This window comes from Fistularia commersonii, chromosome 28 (assembly GCF_037954325.1).
Source record: "Fistularia commersonii isolate RoL2024-O1a breed Wild chromosome 28, RoL_Fcom_v1.0, whole genome shotgun sequence".
NCBI lineage: Eukaryota > Metazoa > Chordata > Actinopteri > Syngnathiformes > Fistulariidae > Fistularia > Fistularia commersonii.
In genome coordinates this window covers 7,760,192-7,782,043 of record NC_141311.1, presented here as the reverse complement: position 1 = coordinate 7,782,043, position 21,852 = coordinate 7,760,192, and the positions used below count along the sequence as shown (strand labels likewise).

Here is a 21,852-nt window from a genome sequence, read left to right as displayed (position 1 = left end):
TGGTTTCCATTGAGGTTCAACTGAGACCCATTTTGCACAGGCCTGTGAGTAAGTTAGTATACTGTTGTTTGTCTCCAGAACCACCGTTCCAGTTTGTTCCGGGTTCAAAAGGCAGATTTGGTGAGTTGTTAATAGTTATTAAACTGTAACTGTAACAGATTGTGCAGTATCTCTGCTTCAATAAGCATGGAGGTTTAATTCATTTAAAGGCCCCATTCGTTACGCTCCACAATGTCATTGTTATTCACATTAAACTGTTGAAATCAGGAAAGCCATTACATTATTTTATAAAAACTTGTTATTATCTGTTTGTTTGTGTTTTAATTGAAGGATGGATACATGGAGACGGAATGGAGCTCTGTAGCCCCTGTGAAAACCTTTAGGTCAATAATGGATTTATATAATTCCATGGGAAATTCCAGATATTATAAAGAACATAGCCCACATTAAAGAGACAGGGGGGAAAGTGTTTTATTTTGCTATTATATCGTTGGTGACTTTGAAACAACCACAAAAATTACATTTAAAAACAAAGTGAATGGAAAAAAATAATACGAGCAAAGACAGAAGACGAAAAGTTCATACATGTCTTTCGTAGCTGTTTCCTTCTGAGGAGAGGTGGACAGAGAGCGGTGGAGGAAATGCAGGTGCAGAGCTGAAACACAAACATCCTGGTCACACAGTAAGAGAAGCTAGAGCAATCATTTTCATTTAAAATAGGTCTTTTTTCTTCTTTACAAGAAAATAGAAGGTGGGGGGAGTAACAACTGGTGTGCCGAAGACTAAAAGTGCAGTGAGCATTTTGCCAAAAGCTTGGTGCTCCTGGAGTTGGATGCTTCACCAGGCAGGGTGGCTGTTAACCTGACGTTCGATTAGAAAACACAGCTCCTACAACGTGACTTACAAGTCACGGCTGAGCATTGAAAAGATAATAGAAAAGTGTTGCCATACAAAAGGGAGCCTACCGGCCTTGCACACCTCCCTCACCCTGAAAAACTGCATTGGACAAGGTAGGAAAAAAAGTCCAACTTTGTTCTTGATGAATGAGCTCAGACATTTGATAAACTACAGTGGTGGTCGTTTGTTGTGAAAAGACAGGGTTTAAAAGCTAAATATCCTCCACAAGTGGAAATGCTTGATTCAAATCTTTTTATTCTGTTATTTTGACACAAATAAACCCTTGGTCTTTGTTTTGTTTTGTTTGTTTGGCTGTATTTGGCATCATTTTTTGCAGTAAATTACTCTACAACCACTCTGTGAAAATGACAATCAAGAAAATAAAGGGACAAAAATTGAAGGATAACCAAACCACATTTCACTCCATTCGTTGCTTTTATTTTAAAGAATGGATGTTGATCTAATACCACACTGAAATTGCCATTCCCTCTCTCAGCCACTGGGAGTCAGTCAATGGAAATTTAACAAAAGGGGCAGAGAATTCAAACCCAGTTCTGTAGTATTTAGGCCGCAGCCTCGTGATGTGGTGGAACAGAACACACTTAAGGACCTTCAAATGATCCTTTGCAGATCTTTGCTCATTAAAAGTGCGCATAAGAAAGCATGTGAGGGTGTATTTTGCCGAGATCATTGCCCTGTTTAAAGGAACCTTTCAGTGCGGAAGCACAAAGATAGAGGGAGGACTGTTCTCACAGGGTGGGAGGCCACATTTACCTCAACCCTCCCACCCTCTTCAGAACCAAAGGAGCATTAGGGCGAAGGGTCATCTACCCTGCCGGTACATCATTCCTCGCCACTACATAAGAAGACGAACCTAGTTTCTGTGTTCCCTCATCTACATGAGGCCCCTTTTAATTTTGGAGGGTTTTTTTCCATTCACCTACACGCTTTACTGTCCACCCACTTCACCCCGACTTTCAGACGTCCGCATAACAGCACCTGCTCTCTCCATCCGGCACCTCAAACATCAAACCCTGCTTTCACCGATCTTCCTTCCAAATGTTTGCTCCCTCGCTCTCTTTCTCATTCTCTCCCTCTCTCTATCTCACACTCTCTCTCTTTCTCTGTCTCTCTCTCTCCTACTCTCACTGTCAGTCACGGCCAAAACTTTTCTCCTCTGTTGTTTCCTTCATAGTGTCCTCCTCCTCATCCTCCTCTTCCTCCCCCTCCTCGGGTGATGCCTGGATCTGCTCCCTCACACTGGACAATGTGTCTGTCTTCTCAACAGTCGCCGTGTCTTGGTGATCTGCGGGGAGGAAGACAAATATCAGGAGGTCAAGTTTTTGTCTGTTCAAAGACAGTAAAAAGTCTTTGGAAGAGGCACAAACGGTCTGATGATTCTTTCAATCAGGGGTACTAGAACAGTTGTGTGTGTGTGTGTGTGTGTGTGTGTGTGTGTGTGTGTGTGTGTGTGTGTTACTGCATAGAGTAATGTTTCTCTACAAAAATTATGGCCCAGTTACTCAACATAATCCACAGTAAGAAGTAACTGTTTTCTTTTGACCAATAGTGGAATTATGGGGGCTGCAAGTCTCTGGCAATGAAGATTTTCAAATGGTTCAAATATCATTCTCGTACTGCGCTTGGTTTCTAGAAGTTGCTACAGATCAGCTAAGGAACGCCGAATGGGTTTGCATTTGTGGATGTATGTAAGCCTTCCCTCAGGCCATGTCATCACGATCTGCCCGTATTTAGTTTTTGGTACTTTGCGTTTCAGAGAAATCACCCAGAGATTTACTGAGAGCCTATCAGTGAGTGTCGGAGCTAAAGCTCTGGATGAAAAGTCATTGTTCCCATCTGATAAAATAGATATGAGAGACCCATCGCACTTGTGCATTAAAACTATAAAGTACAAACTAAAAAGGCAGCGCAGGTTTGAAAAGTTGTTTTCAAGTCAGGATTTGAGTGTTTGCTGAAAAAATAGAGAAGCTGCACTTCAAGGTTTTCCCATGCGTTCTGTGATGGGCCTCAGGTATAGAGAAAGCTAATGCAGCCCGCGGCCGGACCCATCTTGGCCGACAGAGGGGCTTTCAAAGCAAGACACACTATTGGATGGGATTTAAACTGTTTATTTGGTGTTGAATTTTTTAAAAATACATTTGAATGAGTTTGTTCTAGCATGTAGCTGTAGTTGTCCAATTCCATCAGAATCATGAGGAAAATAAGTCGTTCGCGTATGCATCGTAAAATCCCATGCTTTTTACACAAAAATAAATCAGTCATAGGAAACATCTTTAGTTTGTGCATTTCACTAATCTCTTTTTATCAATTTTAAAATTTGCTGAATCAGTGACGTGTGACCCTGCGTGAACATGCAGAACGGTAGCATGAAGTAAACGCCTCAATAAGTATTTTAAATGGCAATGGTTGTGGCTCAGCTGGTAAAGCAGGTGTCTCTCCAATCGGAAGGTTGGCAGTTTGATTCCCTGAGTGCTGTAGGCATCGCAGTGTGTGTGTGTGTGTGTGCGCGTGTGTGTGTGTGTGTGCGCGTGTGTGCGCGTGTGTGCGCGTGTGTGTGTGTGTGCGCGTGTGTGTGTGTGTGTGTGTGTGTGTGCGTGTGTGTGTGTTTGTGTGTGAACAGATGAATGTCATCTAATATCAAGCAGTTTGAAACCGCAAGGTGATTGAGGACCTATATACAAGTAGAGAACACTTCCAATTAACCTGGCTTGTGGAATAAGCAGAACAGCCCATAATGTCAAAACTAGCAGCTGTTTGTCATCAATTTTCTGAAAGTGAAGTCATGTCATCAGTCACACATCAGTTATCTCAGGCACTATGTAAAAGGTAAATAAAATAAAAAAAAGGAAGGCAAAAGGTCAGTGATGAGTTCCACATTTTGTGTTCTTTCTTTTTCCTTCCAAAAGAGAAGGGGTGCGGATTTCCTGCCGGTGTCTGCTGGCGTGTCATTTCACTCCCAGACACTTGTCAGAGAACCTCCCTCTCACCAGCAGCTTTGGTGTGAGATTGGCCCTCTCCCTCCTCCCCCTGCCAGTGGTCCTCATCCTCCGCCCCTTCACAAGGGTCTTCCAAAGGAGGGTAGGCACCTAGGTTCTGCATATGTGCTTCAGCCATCTTCTGCACAGCTACAAAACGCACAGGTGTACACACACACACACGCAAACACACATACAGATACACAGGGAAAACGACCACACAAACACACGAACACAAACACAGGGATATGTTGTTTTGGTTTTACCACGCTTCATCACTGTCAGTTTTTACGGCGGCTCGCTGGGCTTTTGAGCGCAGGCCAGGCAGGCAGGAAGCCAAGCAAACACATGCACTGACAGACAGTTGGGCAGGCGGGCGGGCTGGTGGGCCTGCAACCACTGAAACGCCAAGCCACCCTGACTCCTACTGTAGCACCTCCGCTGTTGTTTCTATCCCTTCTCTCACCCCGCTCTCCCATCTGTTCCCCCCAACCGCCATCCCCCTCGTCTTTCCTCGACTGCTCGGCGTACAAAGCGCTTCTGCCTCCTAACGCTGACTCACAGTGCGTCCCAGTGCACGCCCCCACCCACCCCATCAACCTCCTCTAGGTCACCTTGGCCTCACACCCTCAGATACGATGCTGCAGGTGACTTATACTAGGTTCCGTGTAATTACAAATAGAATAGCGGGTGAGGGACTTATTTCTGGCGCAGGACCAAAATCCTGTGTCGAAGCCCCGAGGAGGTTGACATTTGCTGACAAGAAGAAAATGTCTGCATCTTTAATGCGTAATAAACCACTCGCAAGAAAACAAAAAACAAAAAAAAGAGAGTAGATGTTAATGTATGTATTTTTCTGAACACGCCTGTGTGTGTTCTGGGCCTGTGTGCGCCGCAGCTGTATACACAACTGACTGTAATCCCGGATGATCCAGACTTTCCGAGACTCACACTCAGTGTCTCACAGCTGTCACACTCTAATCTCCTTTTTTATTTTTCCTCCCTCTCTGTCACACACAAAGATGCCGACCCCGCCGCAGAGTTTCCACCAAGAACAGAAATACGCAGAAGAAGGCATGCACAGAACGCATGCACACGCAAAGAAAGGAAAGAAGGTTTTAGTGCATATCCTGTCATCTGTCGTGCATTTTGCCATGTCGGTTATAATTAAGCGTTAGAGGAATGATGGATTTGCTGCGAAGCGAAGTAAAAAGAAAGGATGAAGCACACACACAAAACAGCGACAAACTGGCTGCGGGCACCCACCTTTGAGTGACGGAGGCTGGTACACGTTTGAGTTGACACGTTTTGGTTTGAGGACGCCATTCTCTCCCACTACCCACTGTGAACCAGGAGAGGAGAAAGCAGGTTTTAGTCCAAAGTTCAACAGGAGTTTGCAAAGTATACACACCAACAGACACTTTAAGTTTAAGCATTTGTACAATAAAACAAATAAACAATACATACAGAAAAAGTAAAAAAGTAAGCAGTTGTAGAAAAAAAAAAATTTAATCTATAATGTAGTACGTATTTACAACTGTGGAATTTACTGTTTTTTTTTAATTTTATTATATTTTTAATTTAACCTTTATTTAACCAGGAAAGTCCCACTGAGATTAAAAACTTCTATTTCAAGGGAGTCCTGGCCAAGAGGCAGCAAAAGAATACAGTTATACTTAAATGAAATTCAAATTACAAGTAAAGTTATGAGCACTTATGTGGCCAAATTGACATATTTACAAATGTATGATTATAACTCTTATTGTTCTCTCCGGCTGGACTCCAGCGTTGGTGCACATCGATGCAAAACACACTGTTTCCAACACACTGGCACACCATTACGTATTTTAATGCTGACGCAGCCCGTCTATTCCTCTAAGTATTCATGTGATTGAGCTAACCTGAGATGTGCATGACCTCAATGATCTCGCGTGTCAATCACAGGGCTACATAAAGAGACAGACAACACTGACATACAACCCTATGGACAAGTTAATTTCTTAATAGAGGAATAGTTACGTAGTGTAACTCTTTGTGAGTTGAAGTGTAGCCTCCTAAAACGCTTTGCATGGAGGACAAGTCCTACACTTACACAAGTTTGATTGACAGTGCGTAACAGTTGGTTTGCCTGCTGGCACAACACTTGTTCAAGTGTGTTCATGGGACAAAAAGACATTATGCAGTTGTTTGGTTTTCCAGCATGTTCTGGTCAAATTTTTCTCAGGTGATTTTTCAGAAGAGGTGTTTTATAGGTCAGGAATGAAGCTCATTCTCAAAGAATTTTGAAGGTGCAGCATTTTGAAGATTTGCTGCCGCGGCCTCCGCTAATATGGAGTGTGGAAATGCAATGTAAACCCGAATAATAATATATTGGTTATTAAAAATGTCATTTTTAGAAATCACAGATTTGTCTGATGAGTGCAAGGGCTCTTTTTTCAACCGTTGTTTCTTTACTGAGTTCCCAGCAGCATTGACGTATCCAAAAGCGACACTAGAGGGCACTGAACTTTTCAATGGACCCATCCAGCAATTATACTAAAACCTCATCTAAACAAAACAAGACAGCAAATGGATCATTAGAAAACAGAGAAGTTATTAAAAACAGAACTGCTGTAAATTATTAACACATTAAAAAGTTCCAGCAGGGAAAAATAAAAAGTACCGCGGTGAGAAATACACTTAGGGGATGGATCGTCGATTTGGGATGGATAGTCGATTCGATGGAAATCAAAGACACAATCACAAAGTAAGAATAAAAAGGTTTACATCACCTTTACCTGATGGGTGCAGGGATCATCCTCAGGAGAGGTTTGGTCTGCTACCCTGAAAAGCGTGGCCGGTGTTGGCCTCCGGCGTCGGATCTACAAACAGATACACACAAGCGGATAAATGATTCATGTGACCATGTTACGTAATGCTCGCACTCGTCAGACAACCAGAGAAATGTTTGGAGTTCATGCCGGCGGAGGGCTGGGGGCCCTCACCGACTGCCGCTTTGTTTACTGACAGGTCAACAGCCAAGAGCAAATTTCACCGATCAATACCGACCAGGTCAGAGCACAGGCTGCGGTCAGTAGAGCAGAGGAAGCCTGATTATGTAACATTTTGATTCTTTGGAAAGCAGAACCAAAATGGACGCAGGCATCTCACATCTTGATGAACAAGGCACTCCCTTCCCAGTTTCTTTTGCAATGGACATAAATAATTTTAATTTGAGACCGGCAGAATGGTGCAAAGCGCGGTGATGTGACAGAAATCTAAGCTATTACAACACTTTTATGGCCTTTTGGATTTTTTTCTCAAATCATGGTAATGAATCATTTTCAATGTTTATCATCCAAAGTCACATGACGGTCAAAGGTCGAATATCTTGTATGGACCAACTCGAAGCTCAGCCCCCTGCATTTACGGCGTAGAAAGAACCATCGTCTCACAGGAATCATACCAAGAATTGTCACAGGGAATTTGTTGTTTGGAAGTCATCGTTTCAAATGAATGACTCACTCACACCCACCCATGACAAGGTGGGTGTGTTGGATTACCCGGGTTCCACAGATACCGTCTCAGTGCCTCTGCACAAACAGAGGGATCACGGAAACCGGGGACTTAAGACTAATTACAACTGGGACCGAGTAATTAATCTAAACACTCCACTTTCCATGCTCCATCTGTACCCTTGCGGTGTGTTTCGCTGAAGGCTGGGAGCAAACAGACTTCACCTCTGGCAAAAAGGCCAACCTTAACAGTAAACTCTCTGTCCCCACACCCTTGACCCTCTGGCTCTGGCCCTCGGGACAGTCCTGACAAGGGTGAACTGGATTGGATATTGATCATATCAATCAATATTGTTTAGGGTTTTGTTTATTCATATGACTCACTTTTCCCATTTCTAAAGGACAGGGAACTGTGACTTGTAAAAAGTGTTGGATATAATGAGTTTGCAAAAAACGAGAGGGGAAAAAAAAGGTGCCACTAAGGGGACTTGGCAGGTCAGACAAGTGAGGTATTGAGACGAGTCCTCAGCGGAGCGGGCCAACCTTGGCCGTGACGTGAACTTTTGTGCCGCTGTTTTCACACCACATAACATCAGACGAGGCGCATTGGCCAAGCTGGGATCTGGTTTGCGTAAAACCGCTTCGAGCAAAGGAGTGTGTTTGTGTTGGGTTCTCTGCCCAGCGAGGCACATGTTGCCAAAGCAGAGGCTTGCGGACGTCTGCCACCGTCAAACCCGGCGACGCGGAGTAATCGAGCATGGATTTCACCCTTATTTATGACTCCGGGGACACATTTTAATCTGGTCACGCAACTTCCAGCTTTCCTGTCAGCCTTGAATCTCTCGCACCATCCATCTGATTCCTGCTCCCAAATCCATCTGGCGTGATCCTTCGCATCCTGCTTACCACCACATCCATCCCCTCGCTCTTTGATCGCGACATCAACTGCGTCAGAGCTGAAATCACATCAGCGTCTTGTTCTACGCTGAGCTTGCAGCCGCTTCCTCCCTGAAAAATGATCTCTCCTGCTTTATTGGCAGGCGCCACCTATGAAGCTTTCTCCGACGCCCCTATGTGTCGCCTGACAAGGCGGACGTGGAGGTCCGGGTCTCGAAGCCGCTGTCGGCCTGCCTGACACCTGCTGCCAGCCTGGAGGCGAAGCCGGGGGGGGGGGGGGGGGGGGGGGGCTCTCACACCGGCAAGAGACAGCAGGCACCAGATGTTGCCACAACCAAACTAATGGCCGGGTCCATTAGCGCAACCTAAGTGGGGGGGCAGGGGATACAATTCTCTGAATGTTTTGAATTTTAAATCATGCATAGATTTGTGCAAAATGCATAACAAAAAATAATACTGCCCAGGTCAAAAGCACAGAGGCTCCTTCTTTTGATTCAAATAGGAAACATTTAATTTACCAATTTTCACACAACTGAGACCAAACCGCTAAGAATTACTATGAAAAAAGAAAGATGAAAAAGAATAAACGGCAGCCTAAAATGATTAGGCTAATAGGACACTTATGAATAGGGGACCACGTAAAGAACACCGGCTAAGACTTCAGGTAAAAGTTCATTTATTTTCATAGTGGTAAAAATAGGAACAGTGAGTTACTTTCATGGTAAAAGGGATCGCAGGGATAATTGGGGTCAATGAGGTGACAAGTCTCGTTCGGGGACGGCGGGATCTTCACGTGTCACAACGCGTTTAGTTTTACAGGGGTGATGGGTTAAGGGTCAAACAAGCAGTTGGTTGAGGTTCCAACTGATGTTTAGACTCTTGGAGGATTATCCAAGAATTAGTTTCCCCGTAAAGATTGAAAAGAAAAAAAAAAAATATATATATATATTGTGTTGACCGACATATATATATGTTGGTCAACAATTTTTTCTTTTTTATTGATAATGACACAGCAATAATGTCATTAAACATGAATTAAATAATGAAAAAATATCTATTTTAAAAATCAAAATCGCTCCTAAAAATTAAGAAATCAACTACATATAAGCAAAAAATAGTGTTCGAAACAGTGACTAGGATTAAATTATGTTGTATGCGCGAGCAGGGCATGAAAACAAATGGGAAACCAAAGAGGACCAATGAAAAACCAAAAACAACCAAAAACCTATAAAAAAATCAAGATGGGTGTAGTTTACTTTGATTAAAAAAAAAATCAAATAAGATTGAAAACAGAGAGAACGATATCAGAAGAGTAAAGCTGCCTGTCAGATATAACGGCGCCTTCCATGCAAATACGAACACACACAATGTCAGCGGTGACGTGCCGCTGTGTGACATCAGCGCCGGCAGGAAACATAAACACACATTGTCTGTCACTCTAGTAATGTTTTGAGTATTTAAATCACCCCCAACCCACCCCAAGTTACATAATACTCTATGTGACTTCCTTATTCATGCCAAGACTAGTGCAAAGCGTGTAAGATTATTCCCTCAGGGCATTATCTCTCACTCGCCCCCTCATCTGTCTCTCTGACCCCCAACCCCTCCCTCGCCCACATTCTATCAGCATCAGTGGAGGAGCTGTGGATTGGAGCTGGATGGCGCTTTGCAGCAAGAGGCCTTTCAGCTCCTGTTTTCCGAAACCTTCCCGTCGGAATGTTAAGAGCGGACGAAACCTGCTAAATAAATCTGGCTAATGCAAACCCGTTTTCCAACATGTACCAGAGAGAGAGAAGGAGGAAGAGAGAAAAAAAGGTGTCAGATGGTACAGGGAAAATGTGTTAATAATAATCACCTTATCTAATGGGAAATTAGATTTTAATCAAATTCCATTTCACTGCGCTGTTTTTGCACTCATCCTCTTAAGGACTTACATCTCTCCATGCCTATCGCTGTTGCCTAGGCTAAAGGCTACATGGTAGTTATAGCGGCAGTACACATACACACAGTACATATAGTACTGTTTCGAGACACATACCCTGAAAACAACCCATTTTTATATTTCAAATAAAAAAAAAGAGACAGCATCAGTTGAAATGTCGGGCCTTGATATAATACAATTTACTGGGCACTTCTTCTAGTACCCCTGATGATTTTTATGATATTGCTCTTGATAAAGGCCTCTAAAGTAATTGTCAAGTAAGATAATGTCCAAGCACATTTAAGAGCCATAATGTCATAATGACGCACTCAAAAAAGACACGCGGGGCCCCTCAAGATGTCAGGATACTGTTCGTTTCATAAGTCATTTCTGCGTGTGTTTGAACTGAGATGAGATTAGCTGAATGCCAGTCACAAGGCCGCAGGAAGATTTCTTGCTGCGATGGGGAACTGGGGACGACGGACATTTTGTTATTCTTTTAATCTTTGTAAGTCTTTTAGTCGGCCCTTACCCTTAATTTCCCTTGAGTGAGACTAAAATCGCAAATCAAGTTTGAGACAGATCAGTCTAAATATAGCTGTGTTAACTCTAAATGTTGTTAATGCTCAAGCTGCTTGTGTGTGTTTGTGTCTTGAAATTATATATAATTATACGTATTGGATCCCAAACGAGAGATGGAGAGATTCAGCTGACTCAGGGTGAAAGGCGGGTTTTGACCTAGACATCGGCCAATCACTAGCCAGACGGAGGGGTTTAAGTTAGTTTAGTTAAATTTTCCCCGTAAACACAGTGCAGTTTCCTCGTGAGTTCTTTGAACTTGAATATCAAGGGGGGTGTTTCATATAATAACATTGTCAGGGTTGACAGGTATGACTGAAATATAATACCTGCGTTGGGTAAATGTTGACTTTGCACACACACACAGACATACTCACAGACACACACACACATGCACATGCTTATGAGCAGGTGCGAGCATTGGATCGCGGGTGCAGACCAGCTGATGTGGGTCTGTTCCCTGGACTGCTGCTCCTGCCAGGCCTATAAAAAGCGGCGGCGGTAGGACAGCGTAAACTAGATCGGACGGATCTCCGGAGGATTGGAAGGATGAGACCGGATTCCGGGCCCGTGCCAGCACCCGCTGTCAGGCAACCTGAGGGGAATCAGGTGACCAGATCTGGCCTCCATCGAGAAACGACGATGCGAGACAAAATAATCTTAGAAGTCTGTCCCTGTCAGTAAAATTCCTCGTCTCAAACAAGGCACCGCACGTCCTCACATCACCCCATCACTTTATATGGAGTGTACAGTGTATGTGTATAAGTGTGTGTGCCTTTGTGTGCCTGCGCACACGCATACATCACTTTTATGCACGTACATCCATCAATCTATCCATCTCATAGTGTATATACATATATATATATATATATATATATATACATGAATACACTTATGCATGTACTCCTTTGTGTACAGTATCTCTGCATGTATGTTTATATATACAGTATATAAATGCACACACAAATATAAGTATATATTATAAGCATACAATATATACACCCACAAATAGCTATAGCTATGTACCTATCACTCTATTTATGTGGTGTATCTCTCTCTCATCTCCATCCATCCATCCATCCATCCATCCATCCATCCATCCATCCATCCATCCATCCATCCATCCATCCATCCATCCATCGTCTGCTGCTTATCCTGCACTCAGGGTCACATGGGATGCTGGATCCCAGCTGTCATCGGGTGAGAGAAGCACACCCTGGTTGCCAGTCAATCGAATGGCTACATATACAAACATACAACCATTTACTCACTCATTCAGGGTAATTTTTCCAATGTTTTCCAATTGACCTGCTGCATTTTATTGTTTTTGGACCCACTCAGATGCAGGGAGAACATACAAACTACACACAGAAAGGTCCCCTTGCCGGAATCAAACCAGGTCCCTCCATGCTGTGAGGCCAAAGTGCTAACTGCTCATCTCTCATATACATATATATCTCAATACATACTGCACAATCTCTCATACACACATATGCTTGTTTACACAAACACACACACACACACACACACACACACATATATATATATATACATATACATATATATACATATGCACACTCACACAGTATATATGCATACTTGTCTCTTGATGCTGACCAAAAAAACCATGATGACAAAGCAAAGAAATCTGGGAGCAAACTGCAGCATTGTATTAATGCATGCCCATCCTGCGTCAGCACTGAATGGCATTATGAAGGGAACATGGGGGGAGGGGGGCCATCAGGAGCCGCTCAAGGAGATCCTGCTCACCACCTTAAAAGAAAGGGGTCACCTTAGGTGAGGCTTCCATGCCATCCAAGCATTATTTGGAGGTGGAACAGGAGACAAATTTGGCAGAAGAAGCAAAAAGGGGGAGGTGAAGTCACCATATGTAGCTGCACTGGATCCATGCAGAGAAGGGATGGGCTTCAGTATCCAGCTCCTGCCAGAGAGGGGAGGTGGGATGAAGGGGGAAAAGAATTAAGAGAAAAAGCAATAACACGCCAACTCACAATGGGAAATCTGCATGAAGAGCAGACCGCTGAAAAGGACGGGTGGAAGACGAAACTTGAACTTTTTTACGTCAGCAGATTAGCGTCCATCAGTGAGCATCATCTTATCTGCAGGCTAAGTAGCCCCACTGCAGACAATGACGTGAACATCCACCTACGTCTGACGTCTAACCCTTCCTCGCCTCATTCTCCCCACCTGGCTACGTCCGGTAACTCGGGAGCCTCCCTGCACCAGCTGGGCACTGACTGGGATCCACTCTGTGTCTCTGCTGTCAGCATCTTAAGCCCCTGGGTCAGTTAAACTGAATGACCATGTTGTAAACACCCTTACTTATAACTCTGAGCGGGAGAACACAATAATACGAAAATAAATAATTCCTACGAGAGCCCAGTGTTGCTCTTGGACAAAAACCTGACAGTCATGTTTTCCTGAGCATGCAAAAAACTTCCATCCATTATCTACCACTTATCCCTCATTCGGGGTCATGGAGATGCTGGAGCCAATCCCAGCTGTCACTGGGCCAGAGGCTGGGTTCACCCCAGACCAGTCGCCGGTCAATCACAGTACCACATCTACAGACAAACAACCACTCAGTTTCTCATTCACACTCTGAGCATTTTTTCCATTATTTTCCAATTAACCTTTTGTGGCTGTGGGGGAAACCAGAGAACTGGAGAAAGCCACGCATACACACGGAAAGGCACATTGTGGGAATTGAAGTAGTCCTTCATGCTATGAGGGGGATGCGCTAACTACTGTTTTATTCTATAGATTTGACTGACACGGCTGGTGGTGGAGGTCAGAACAAATCAGGTGAAAAAAACTTTCATTAGCATGAAAATAAAAATATACAAACATGTTTTCAAAGACTAGATTAGACGAGAGTTATATCGTGATGAAAGAGCTCTCCATCTTTCAGGTGCCGTTGAACACCCTCCACGGGGCTCACTGGCTCATGCTCGCTTCTCGCGCTTCCAGCTGTTGTAAAGAGGGTCAAGGACGTCGCTACGCTAATTACAAACCAAAGCGTAGCTCAGAGGGTGAATTTTTTTCCTTTTCTCAAACACATTCTGTCCTCATTTTTATTGAAATGAGCGGCATCACTGAATGCCAATTGTGGCCTGAGAGCCTCCTGCTCATTCTGGCCTGGAAGCACCATGCAGGGCTTTCAGCGAAGACGGCCCTTCCATTAATGAGGAGGGGAAAATAAAGTGCATCTTTCTCCACGGCAACAGGCTCACAACATGGCAGCTCAACAGGCCTTTGCAAGCGGAGTTACCAGGGATAAAAAAAGTAACATTAAGGTGAAAAGTAGTCCACTTAGTAAATGAATCTGATGTACTATGAGCACAGAGGTTCCACATGGTATATTAAAAAACATATGTCGCACTTAAATATATGATGACCCAGTGATCAACTACAACGTTAAAATATCCCACTTGTTTGTACTGAAAACGCATGAAGTGTCATGAACTATAATGGTCTGATGCCGTCTGCATGACACATTTGCTTTAGATAAGTGCATTTATCCCATATTTCCCAAATGCTTTTTCAGTGAAGGACTCCTTCTTCAGTATTTATGGACAATGGTATTTCCGCATTTACTGAAGGACAGGAGCTGAGTACCTCCTCCACAGTTCTGTGTGTGTGTGTGTGTGTGTGTGTGTGTGTGTGTGTGTGTGTCTGTGTGTGTGTGTCTGTGAGTGGGAGGTATTGTTTGTTTCAGTGAACGGGGGCCATGGGGTGGGATATGAAACGAGCCTCGTGCATGGTCCTGCCCGTTGTCAAATAAGATTTTTCGCAGTGACCTTTGGCCTCACTCTTGGCTAAACAAATAAACAGATGGGCTGGAGAGTGTCTGGAGGGGATGTCTAATGACCCCGGATCGGGAAATATATTTACACCGCACCCTCTGGCACAATGATATCACACTCACACAACCATGTTCTCCTCTCTTGTACTGCAGTACACCACCCCCCACCTTTACCTTCACCCCATCTATATCAGTAGCTGCTGGAAGCTGATTGGCCACTTCTCACAGGCTCTGTTGGAATCAAACATTTTTCTTGACAACGCCATGGAGACAATGGACTGAGTGGCTGACATGTGACAGGAAGCCACCTGCCGGGAGGCCCCCGGAGCAATCTGACAACAGGTGCCAATCAAAGTTTTCACAGAGACGGTGGCACAACTCAGGACGGGAGTAAACGGGAAGATAATTCTGCTTTATCTTCTCATCATTCCTTGATCCTGTGCTTGGAAGTTGTTTTTGGGTTGTAGATTTGATAAACAAGTGCTTCAGAGGTTCGGTTGCAGACACAAACAAGGACAAGGCGACCTCGGAAACTCATCATTGTCTAACGTGACGAACAGAGATGCTGTTGACGGTTGGAACAGAGCTTGAAGGTTATTGCTTCACCACAAAAGGCAGTTATAAACTAATCCATCACTTGGAATGGAAAACGAGATCAAGCAGGGGTTTAAACCGCATACAAGCCGCACTTTTGAACAGCAGATCATTGAAACATTAAAAGCAGAACTCAAATCCCACATTTGCATCCAGTGCTTAGGTGTCCTTAATTAGACAAAAATCAGCCTTAAAGCTGTTAAGTCTAGTTTTTTCCCCCAATTCACGTGGGAAGACTCATATAATAACAATTATTATTACACAAGACTGTAGATTTTAATATATTTGATAGATTAAATAATAGTTAACAACAGACAGCATGCCCTCGGGTTACAAAGGGACAGAATCTCTGAATATTTTCTGTTGCTTTTGTTCTTCCATAAAATTACCCATTATTTGCTTCCACTGAGATACTGAAGTCAGATTTTGTATAAGCCATATGGCCACGCCTGTGAGTAGAAAGAAAAGAGGTTATTTTCCTTAATGCAGTTCTGTAATCCTCCATGCACATATGCTGCTTGATGGAAAAAAGAAATTAAAAAAAAATCAGATAAAAAGATAAAACAATGACCCTTACCCCCCAATATCATGTCAAGCAAATGCATTCGCTTGTATTGAATGCTGGAGTGCGTAATCCATAATCTATGTTAAAGCAAATTACGTCTGAAAGACAAACTGAAGGGGAATGAAGCAAGAGGAAGCAAATGTGGCGAGACTTTACAGATCGAAGATGCTGCTAGTATTAGAATCACATTTGTTTTGTGGATTATTGTCCGATGCTAAGAAAGCTTCTGGCTCTCTAATTCTGTGTGGGAGTTTTTATGGAACTCTCCTGGATAATAACAAGCTCTTTTCACTTGTTTCGAGTTGGGGGGGGGGCTGGAAATGCAAACATGGGAACGCTAATTACTAACACTGGACCCGGCGTGCATTGTTCACACCCGGTGTGGATTTTTCTTCGTTACTCTTCCAATTCGCTGTTTCAGAGAGAGTTTTTAATTTGCTGAAATTACCCAGGGGATCCCCTCTGTCAACTCCAGTTTCCCCTACAAAGCGACGCCGATTTGCAATTTGACACGTCCACGTTGTGTTCGTCCACAAGATGGTGAGCATACAGCGATTTAGGCTCACGTTCTTCAGCATTAAAACGCCAAGAAAATTCAAAATCACTTTATCGTGCCATTCTCTTTTCTCTGTGAGTGCTGTTGTAGTAGAAACTATAAGCGACAACTGCATTCCATATATTAGTCATGTATTCCGGTTGCTGATATTTGTTTCTATTTTTGGGTGATTTTCTGTACAGCATACTGAGGTTGACCCCTGAGCGGGCTCATTTGAATTGCATTGGGGAAAAACATCGGGAGGGGTAGAGAAAAAAATGAAAAAAACTGTTGTGAGGTAAATTGGAGATTACAACGGGCACAGCGGCAATAACATAATGCCTTGTCCTCACCGTGTCACAACGGGGATCAGGACCAATCCCATTTGCTCGGAATCACGCCTCAGCGCTCCACATGCCCAACGGACTAACTAAGGTTTGATGGCATTCAGTGACAAGTCCACTCCATATTCTCTCCAGCCCTGATCCCGCCGCCCACCCACTGTATCTCTCTCCACTGTGCCATGGCCGGCCCCTTAATCCGCTGCAGCTCCTCTCATCTCAGATATGGCGGTGGCTTTTGTTTTTGTACCGAGATGAAGTGCTTCGAAATCCAGAATGAAGGCCCCGAGAAGTGGCGCCGCAGCTCTGTATGTCGTAATTTGGCTTAATGGATGACGATCTCCGGGAATGACAAGCGGACCTGATAATGACACCCAACGAAGAGCGGTGGATACGGTCGGAGGGGTGCAGCCGCAGCTTCAGCACCCTGTGTCTACTGTCATCAGTCGAAATCAATCCGCCCGCACTCAATATTTATCCTTTTTTTACTATTTACACTCTACACATCCACGCATACAATTGTACAGTTACTAATATTATGAAGTCAACATGAATTTCAAAATGAGCTGAAGGGGGAACGGACATGATTTGTTGTACGGATGTCGCAAGACTGAAATAGAGTTGGGAAAAATTATTTGATTGGCTGATGAACGCAGGCCAGGAACATGTTGCTCCTGAGAGCCGAACGCATACGTGAGCCGGCGTAGACAAAAGGCCGATTCAAAGCGTCCAAACTCTGACTGCGCTTTCAGCCTCTAACGGAAAGGAATATGACTCTTTTAACTAATTTTGCTCCCGGTTATAGAAACAAACACTTTGGGGAGAAAATGGGCAAAAGTTACACGCAACAGAAATTTCCTGACATGTCACGTCATTCGCCCGAATCCGGCCGCTCAGGTGCCGCCCTCTCGCCCAGCCCAGGTGTGCTTTGTGCCAACCGGCAAGACGTTCTCTCCACGGGGCTGCGTGTTGACAGTCCCCCAGACTGCCAGTGTTTGCCCACAAACACTCTCTGCATCAAAGGTCGCTGTTTGACGTCGAACACAGAAACTGGGCAGGGAGCATCTGGGGTGGGTCGGGGGGTGAGTGGGTACATCCAGGTACTCATACCTTTAAGTCATCTTCAAGGTACGAACATTTATATTAAACATTACTACATTAAACATTACATTATCGTCCTTGTATCGTATAGTAAAAACCTCCAAAATTAGGTGAAAAACTCAATCAAAGTTTGGCTCTGAACAAAACACCCATATTTTTTCCCCACTATAAAAGAAAAATACAGATAAATTTTATAGCTTCAACATCACATTCAGGATAGCAATGTTCTCGCCGTTGTTGCCATGGCGACATCATCAAGGGGAGGGGGAGCAAAAACGCACATCGGTGTGCTGAGGTTCAAGTGAATGAATGGCAGCCGGAAGGTAGGGCGGCTACTTCGTAAGAAAGGAAACACTGTGGTGTTTATTGTTTGCAGATATTAATGATAATAACAATCCTGGGCGGGTTGTTTGGTTCTGCACACAAACAAAGTTTCATATGAGTCACGTGACTACCATCAATCAGTCCCAAGCTCCCTGTGGACACCTTTACAAATAATTTGAGGATCGTGACAGGCCTCTCAGACGAGGTGTGCAAGGAGGAACACTCGTCCTCACAGAGGCAGATTTGAGGGGAATCAGAGAGGCGGCGTCTGCAGAATGACCCTAATCTCTGTCCATTATGCACATTACCCTACATCACTTGCAAATGATGCGGATTTGTGTGTGTGTGCGTGTGGAGTGAGGGTAGGGACGGTAAACACAACCATGTGTTTTCTCTGTGTCCTTGGGAAACGGAACGTTACGCACACTAACAAAGGCAGGTACTCTTTTTTTTTCTTGACATTCTGAATCATCAGGTCGCCTCGGCAGTGAAATACTGCAAAATGTGCCATGAGTACAACCACAGGCTGTTTGCGCAAACCAAGCCGACCCCCTCCTCCGTGCAGGATATGCTCTGAAGGCACTCAGGCAAACTTCCTTCAGAGTACACACTCAAGGTGAGAAGTATGTGATTATTATGTGTGTTTGAGGCATAAACTGAGAGCTTTTTCCCCTGCATATACAGCCTAGTAGGAGGAAGGACTTCCATTATTTGTACGTTTGAACAAACAAATATATAGATACAAACATAAATGACAGGTGCCCAGACACAGCAGAGCTGTCCATTAAGTTTGACCTTTTACGTGCATCAGCTTCGGGCCGGTGTAGTTGTTGAGACTGTCTCCATAGTAACAAGACAGTTCTGTCGATAGGGTTTTTTGTTTTTTTTTTGCAAATAAAATGCCATTCAAAAAAGCAATGAATTACTGGTTACATAACAAGTTAGGAAGAAATGCATGGTTGTTAGCAAAGACAAACTCCCCAGTAATTGCTTTGGGAGGGGATGGCAATTAAATGGAAGTTATTAACTGTTACCCACTCACACAAACACACACACACACACACACACACACACACACACACACACACACACACACACACACACACACACACATCCCCTGAGACTCCAATCAGCCCCCGCTATCAGCTCTTATACGCACATCCTCTCCAGAACAGCCCTTCGGTTTATACGTTCCTCAGCAATAAAACTGTATCGCTAGACGGGCCTGGACACACACACACACACACACACACACACACACACACACACACACACACACACACACACACACACACGCACACACACACACATAGAGATCCTCTTGGTGTGATTTGAGAAATGAGAGTTTTGCATGTGATGACCAGGAGGTGGGCGACATAAAAAGAGATGAATACGTGTCCGTGCTACTTGGATTTCATGAAACACAAAATTTTGTCAGTAAACGGATCCTGTATTGAGCACAATAATACCTATACATGGCTCCATCCGCGACCCACCCCTACCTGGAAGCAAAGGCTGGGGCCGTGCCGGAAGACCACCAGTGGACGAGCCTAAATATAGCCGTGCCCCGCTTCGCCATACGGTGAATGAACAGAACCCACTGCAAAAACAGAAGGAAATGAGAGCCCTTTTTTCTTAAAATGAAGGTTGATTTCACAAACAGTCGCTTGACATCCTGCGGCTTCTCAGAAGACACGATAAGTATCGCAGAGCTGGGACCGAAGAGGTATGTGTGTGTGTGTGCGTGGTTGAGGATTGTGACCGGGGGGACCCAGGAAGTGATGCAGAAACATTTGCACTTCAGCCAGTCATCGAGTGAATCATCAAGTCTCCAGCGAGAGCAGAGTTTAACTGTCGAGAGTGGTCTGGTAAAAAAAACTTTGCACGAGGGCATCAGAGCTGTTTCTTGAATCTAAAAGTAAAGTGTTTCTTGAAATGCGTCTCCTCTGAGCCCACGCCCAACAGTACCTGACAATGACGCGAGCATATGCATTTTGAACAAGGACAGCGGCAGAGGGAGCTGAGTGGAGGCCGGTGAAAAGCTACCCCCATTTATCTCCAGATGCATGAACCACTGGCCTAAATCCACCCCCGCTATCCCTACTTTGGCCCACTTTTGCCCGCTCTAAAAATAAGAATCGCCGACTCTCTGGCGATCTGTCGGATATGAGTTCCCCACACCGAGTCAACCGAACCAACAGGTCACTCACACAGAGGGAGGATGACAAAGGCCAAAGACACAAAAAGGAGTAATTATTAACTGCGCTGAAGACCATGACCGGCAAAATGTCAAGGGCACCCACGTTGCAAAAGATTGAGTCGGCTTCATGGTGGGGTAATGACATTCATGTCGGTGTCACGTCACGTGATAAAACAGGTCAAGATGAGATGAGGCGCTAATCTCATGAAGAAACACAGAGAGGGAAATGTCATCATCATTTCTCTATCCTTGGCAACGACGGGCCCAGCCTCGATTGGCAAATCTCTCAAGACTCGACCTCAAGCGGTGGGGAAGCGACGACAGAAATAACGCAGCGCTTTGTGTCAAGAGGTAAAGGATGCTGGAGCTGCCTCGGACGGCCGGAGCTGTGATTTCAGCAAAAGCTGGAAACACGAACTCGATAGATTGCAAAACTCCTTCGGAGAACCTGCTCACCATCTCCACTTGCCGGGGATCCAGGTTGGTGGGTACCGAGGCCGGGACGGCGAACTGGATCTTCTTCCTCTCTTTGGGCTCCTCTTCGACCTCGGTCGACACAGAGGGCTCCATGGCTCCAGAAACTGGCGGGGAACTGACTCCCGGCGGTGAGGTGGCTAACCAAAGATCAGGGCGACCTCCCACTGCAGGGTAGTCCCACTCCTGACGGTTCCTCTCCTTCCTCACTCGCACTTCTCCCCTTTGCAAAACAATCAAGCGCCGCTCGCTTCTTCAACTCCTCCCTGCGCCGCCAGGTGCTAATGCTCTCCACCAACCACTCTGGCTCTCCCTCTTTCTCTGCTTTCCCCCCCTCCCTCACAACCTGCGCGGTGGCGGCGGATGAGGCACGCGCGCCCTCGCAGAGACCGGCTTGTGAGCGAGGGAGGCGAGCGGGCGGGCAGGGAGGAGGGGAGGGTAGAGGGAGGAGCCGAGGAGTCCAAAACAAGGTGGGGACACGAAGGGAGCGGGGTGGAATCAGAGCTTGCGAGGGGAGGGGACAAAGAGGATGTAGCAGGCGGTGGGGTGGGGTGGGGTGGTGTGGAGGGGGGTGGGGGAACCATGTTTTTTCCATCTATGCGAAGGTTTATTTGTAATCAGAAAAAAAAAAATAATCTCATCGCATCAGCTGAGCCTCTTTTGGCCTCTATTTGTGAATGACAGATTTATGGTGAGAGGGAAGGGAGGGGAGGGGGGGACTGCAGAGGGAGATAAAGCAGAGGGAGTTGCGTGAAAGGATGCATAGGAAATGTACGTGATAATCCAGTGGTTAAGCCAATACTGACATCAGCAGACTTATTAAGCTACGTTTTATAAACTGTAGAAAAGAGTGCACGGAGCCCCCGGCCTCCAAACCTGCATTCTACTGTAGGCCAGCAGAGGACGTCTGAACTGTTTTGAAAATGGAGTCCTTGCAGGCCCCCAAACACACACACACACACACACACACACACACACACACACACACACACAGGAGGCAGACGCCAATATCACAGTTATAATCAGGTTAAAATCATAACTGATTGATGTGTCTTATCGCTGGATCAGCCCGGCTCCCATGGCTTCCTGCCTGCCGTCACGTTAGCCA

At 44.9% G+C, this 21,852-nt stretch overlaps 1 protein-coding gene across 3 annotated transcripts; it reads right to left on the bottom strand.

Moving 5' to 3' along the window:
* Positions 1 to 446: 446 nt before the first annotated feature.
* ppp1r1b (protein phosphatase 1, regulatory (inhibitor) subunit 1B) lies at positions 447 to 21,149 on the bottom strand. Of its 3 annotated transcripts, none has more exons than XM_086175558.1 (5): positions 20,727 to 21,149; positions 6,665 to 6,754; positions 5,160 to 5,235; positions 3,906 to 4,043; positions 447 to 2,203 (listed from the first exon to the last, which is right to left on the bottom strand). In XM_086175558.1, exons 1-5 carry the CDS (start codon positions 20,838 to 20,840, stop codon positions 2,049 to 2,051), a joined length of 573 nt encoding a protein of 190 aa, XP_086031684.1. In that variant the 5' UTR covers positions 20,841 to 21,149; the 3' UTR covers positions 447 to 2,048. The 3 variants fall into 3 exon arrangements, with proteins under 3 accessions (XP_086031684.1, XP_086031685.1, XP_086031687.1); XM_086175559.1 differs by having other exon boundaries at positions 6,671 to 6,754; XM_086175561.1 differs by lacking the exon at positions 3,906 to 4,043 and having other exon boundaries at positions 6,671 to 6,754.
* Between the last annotated feature and the right edge of the window lie 703 nt (positions 21,150 to 21,852).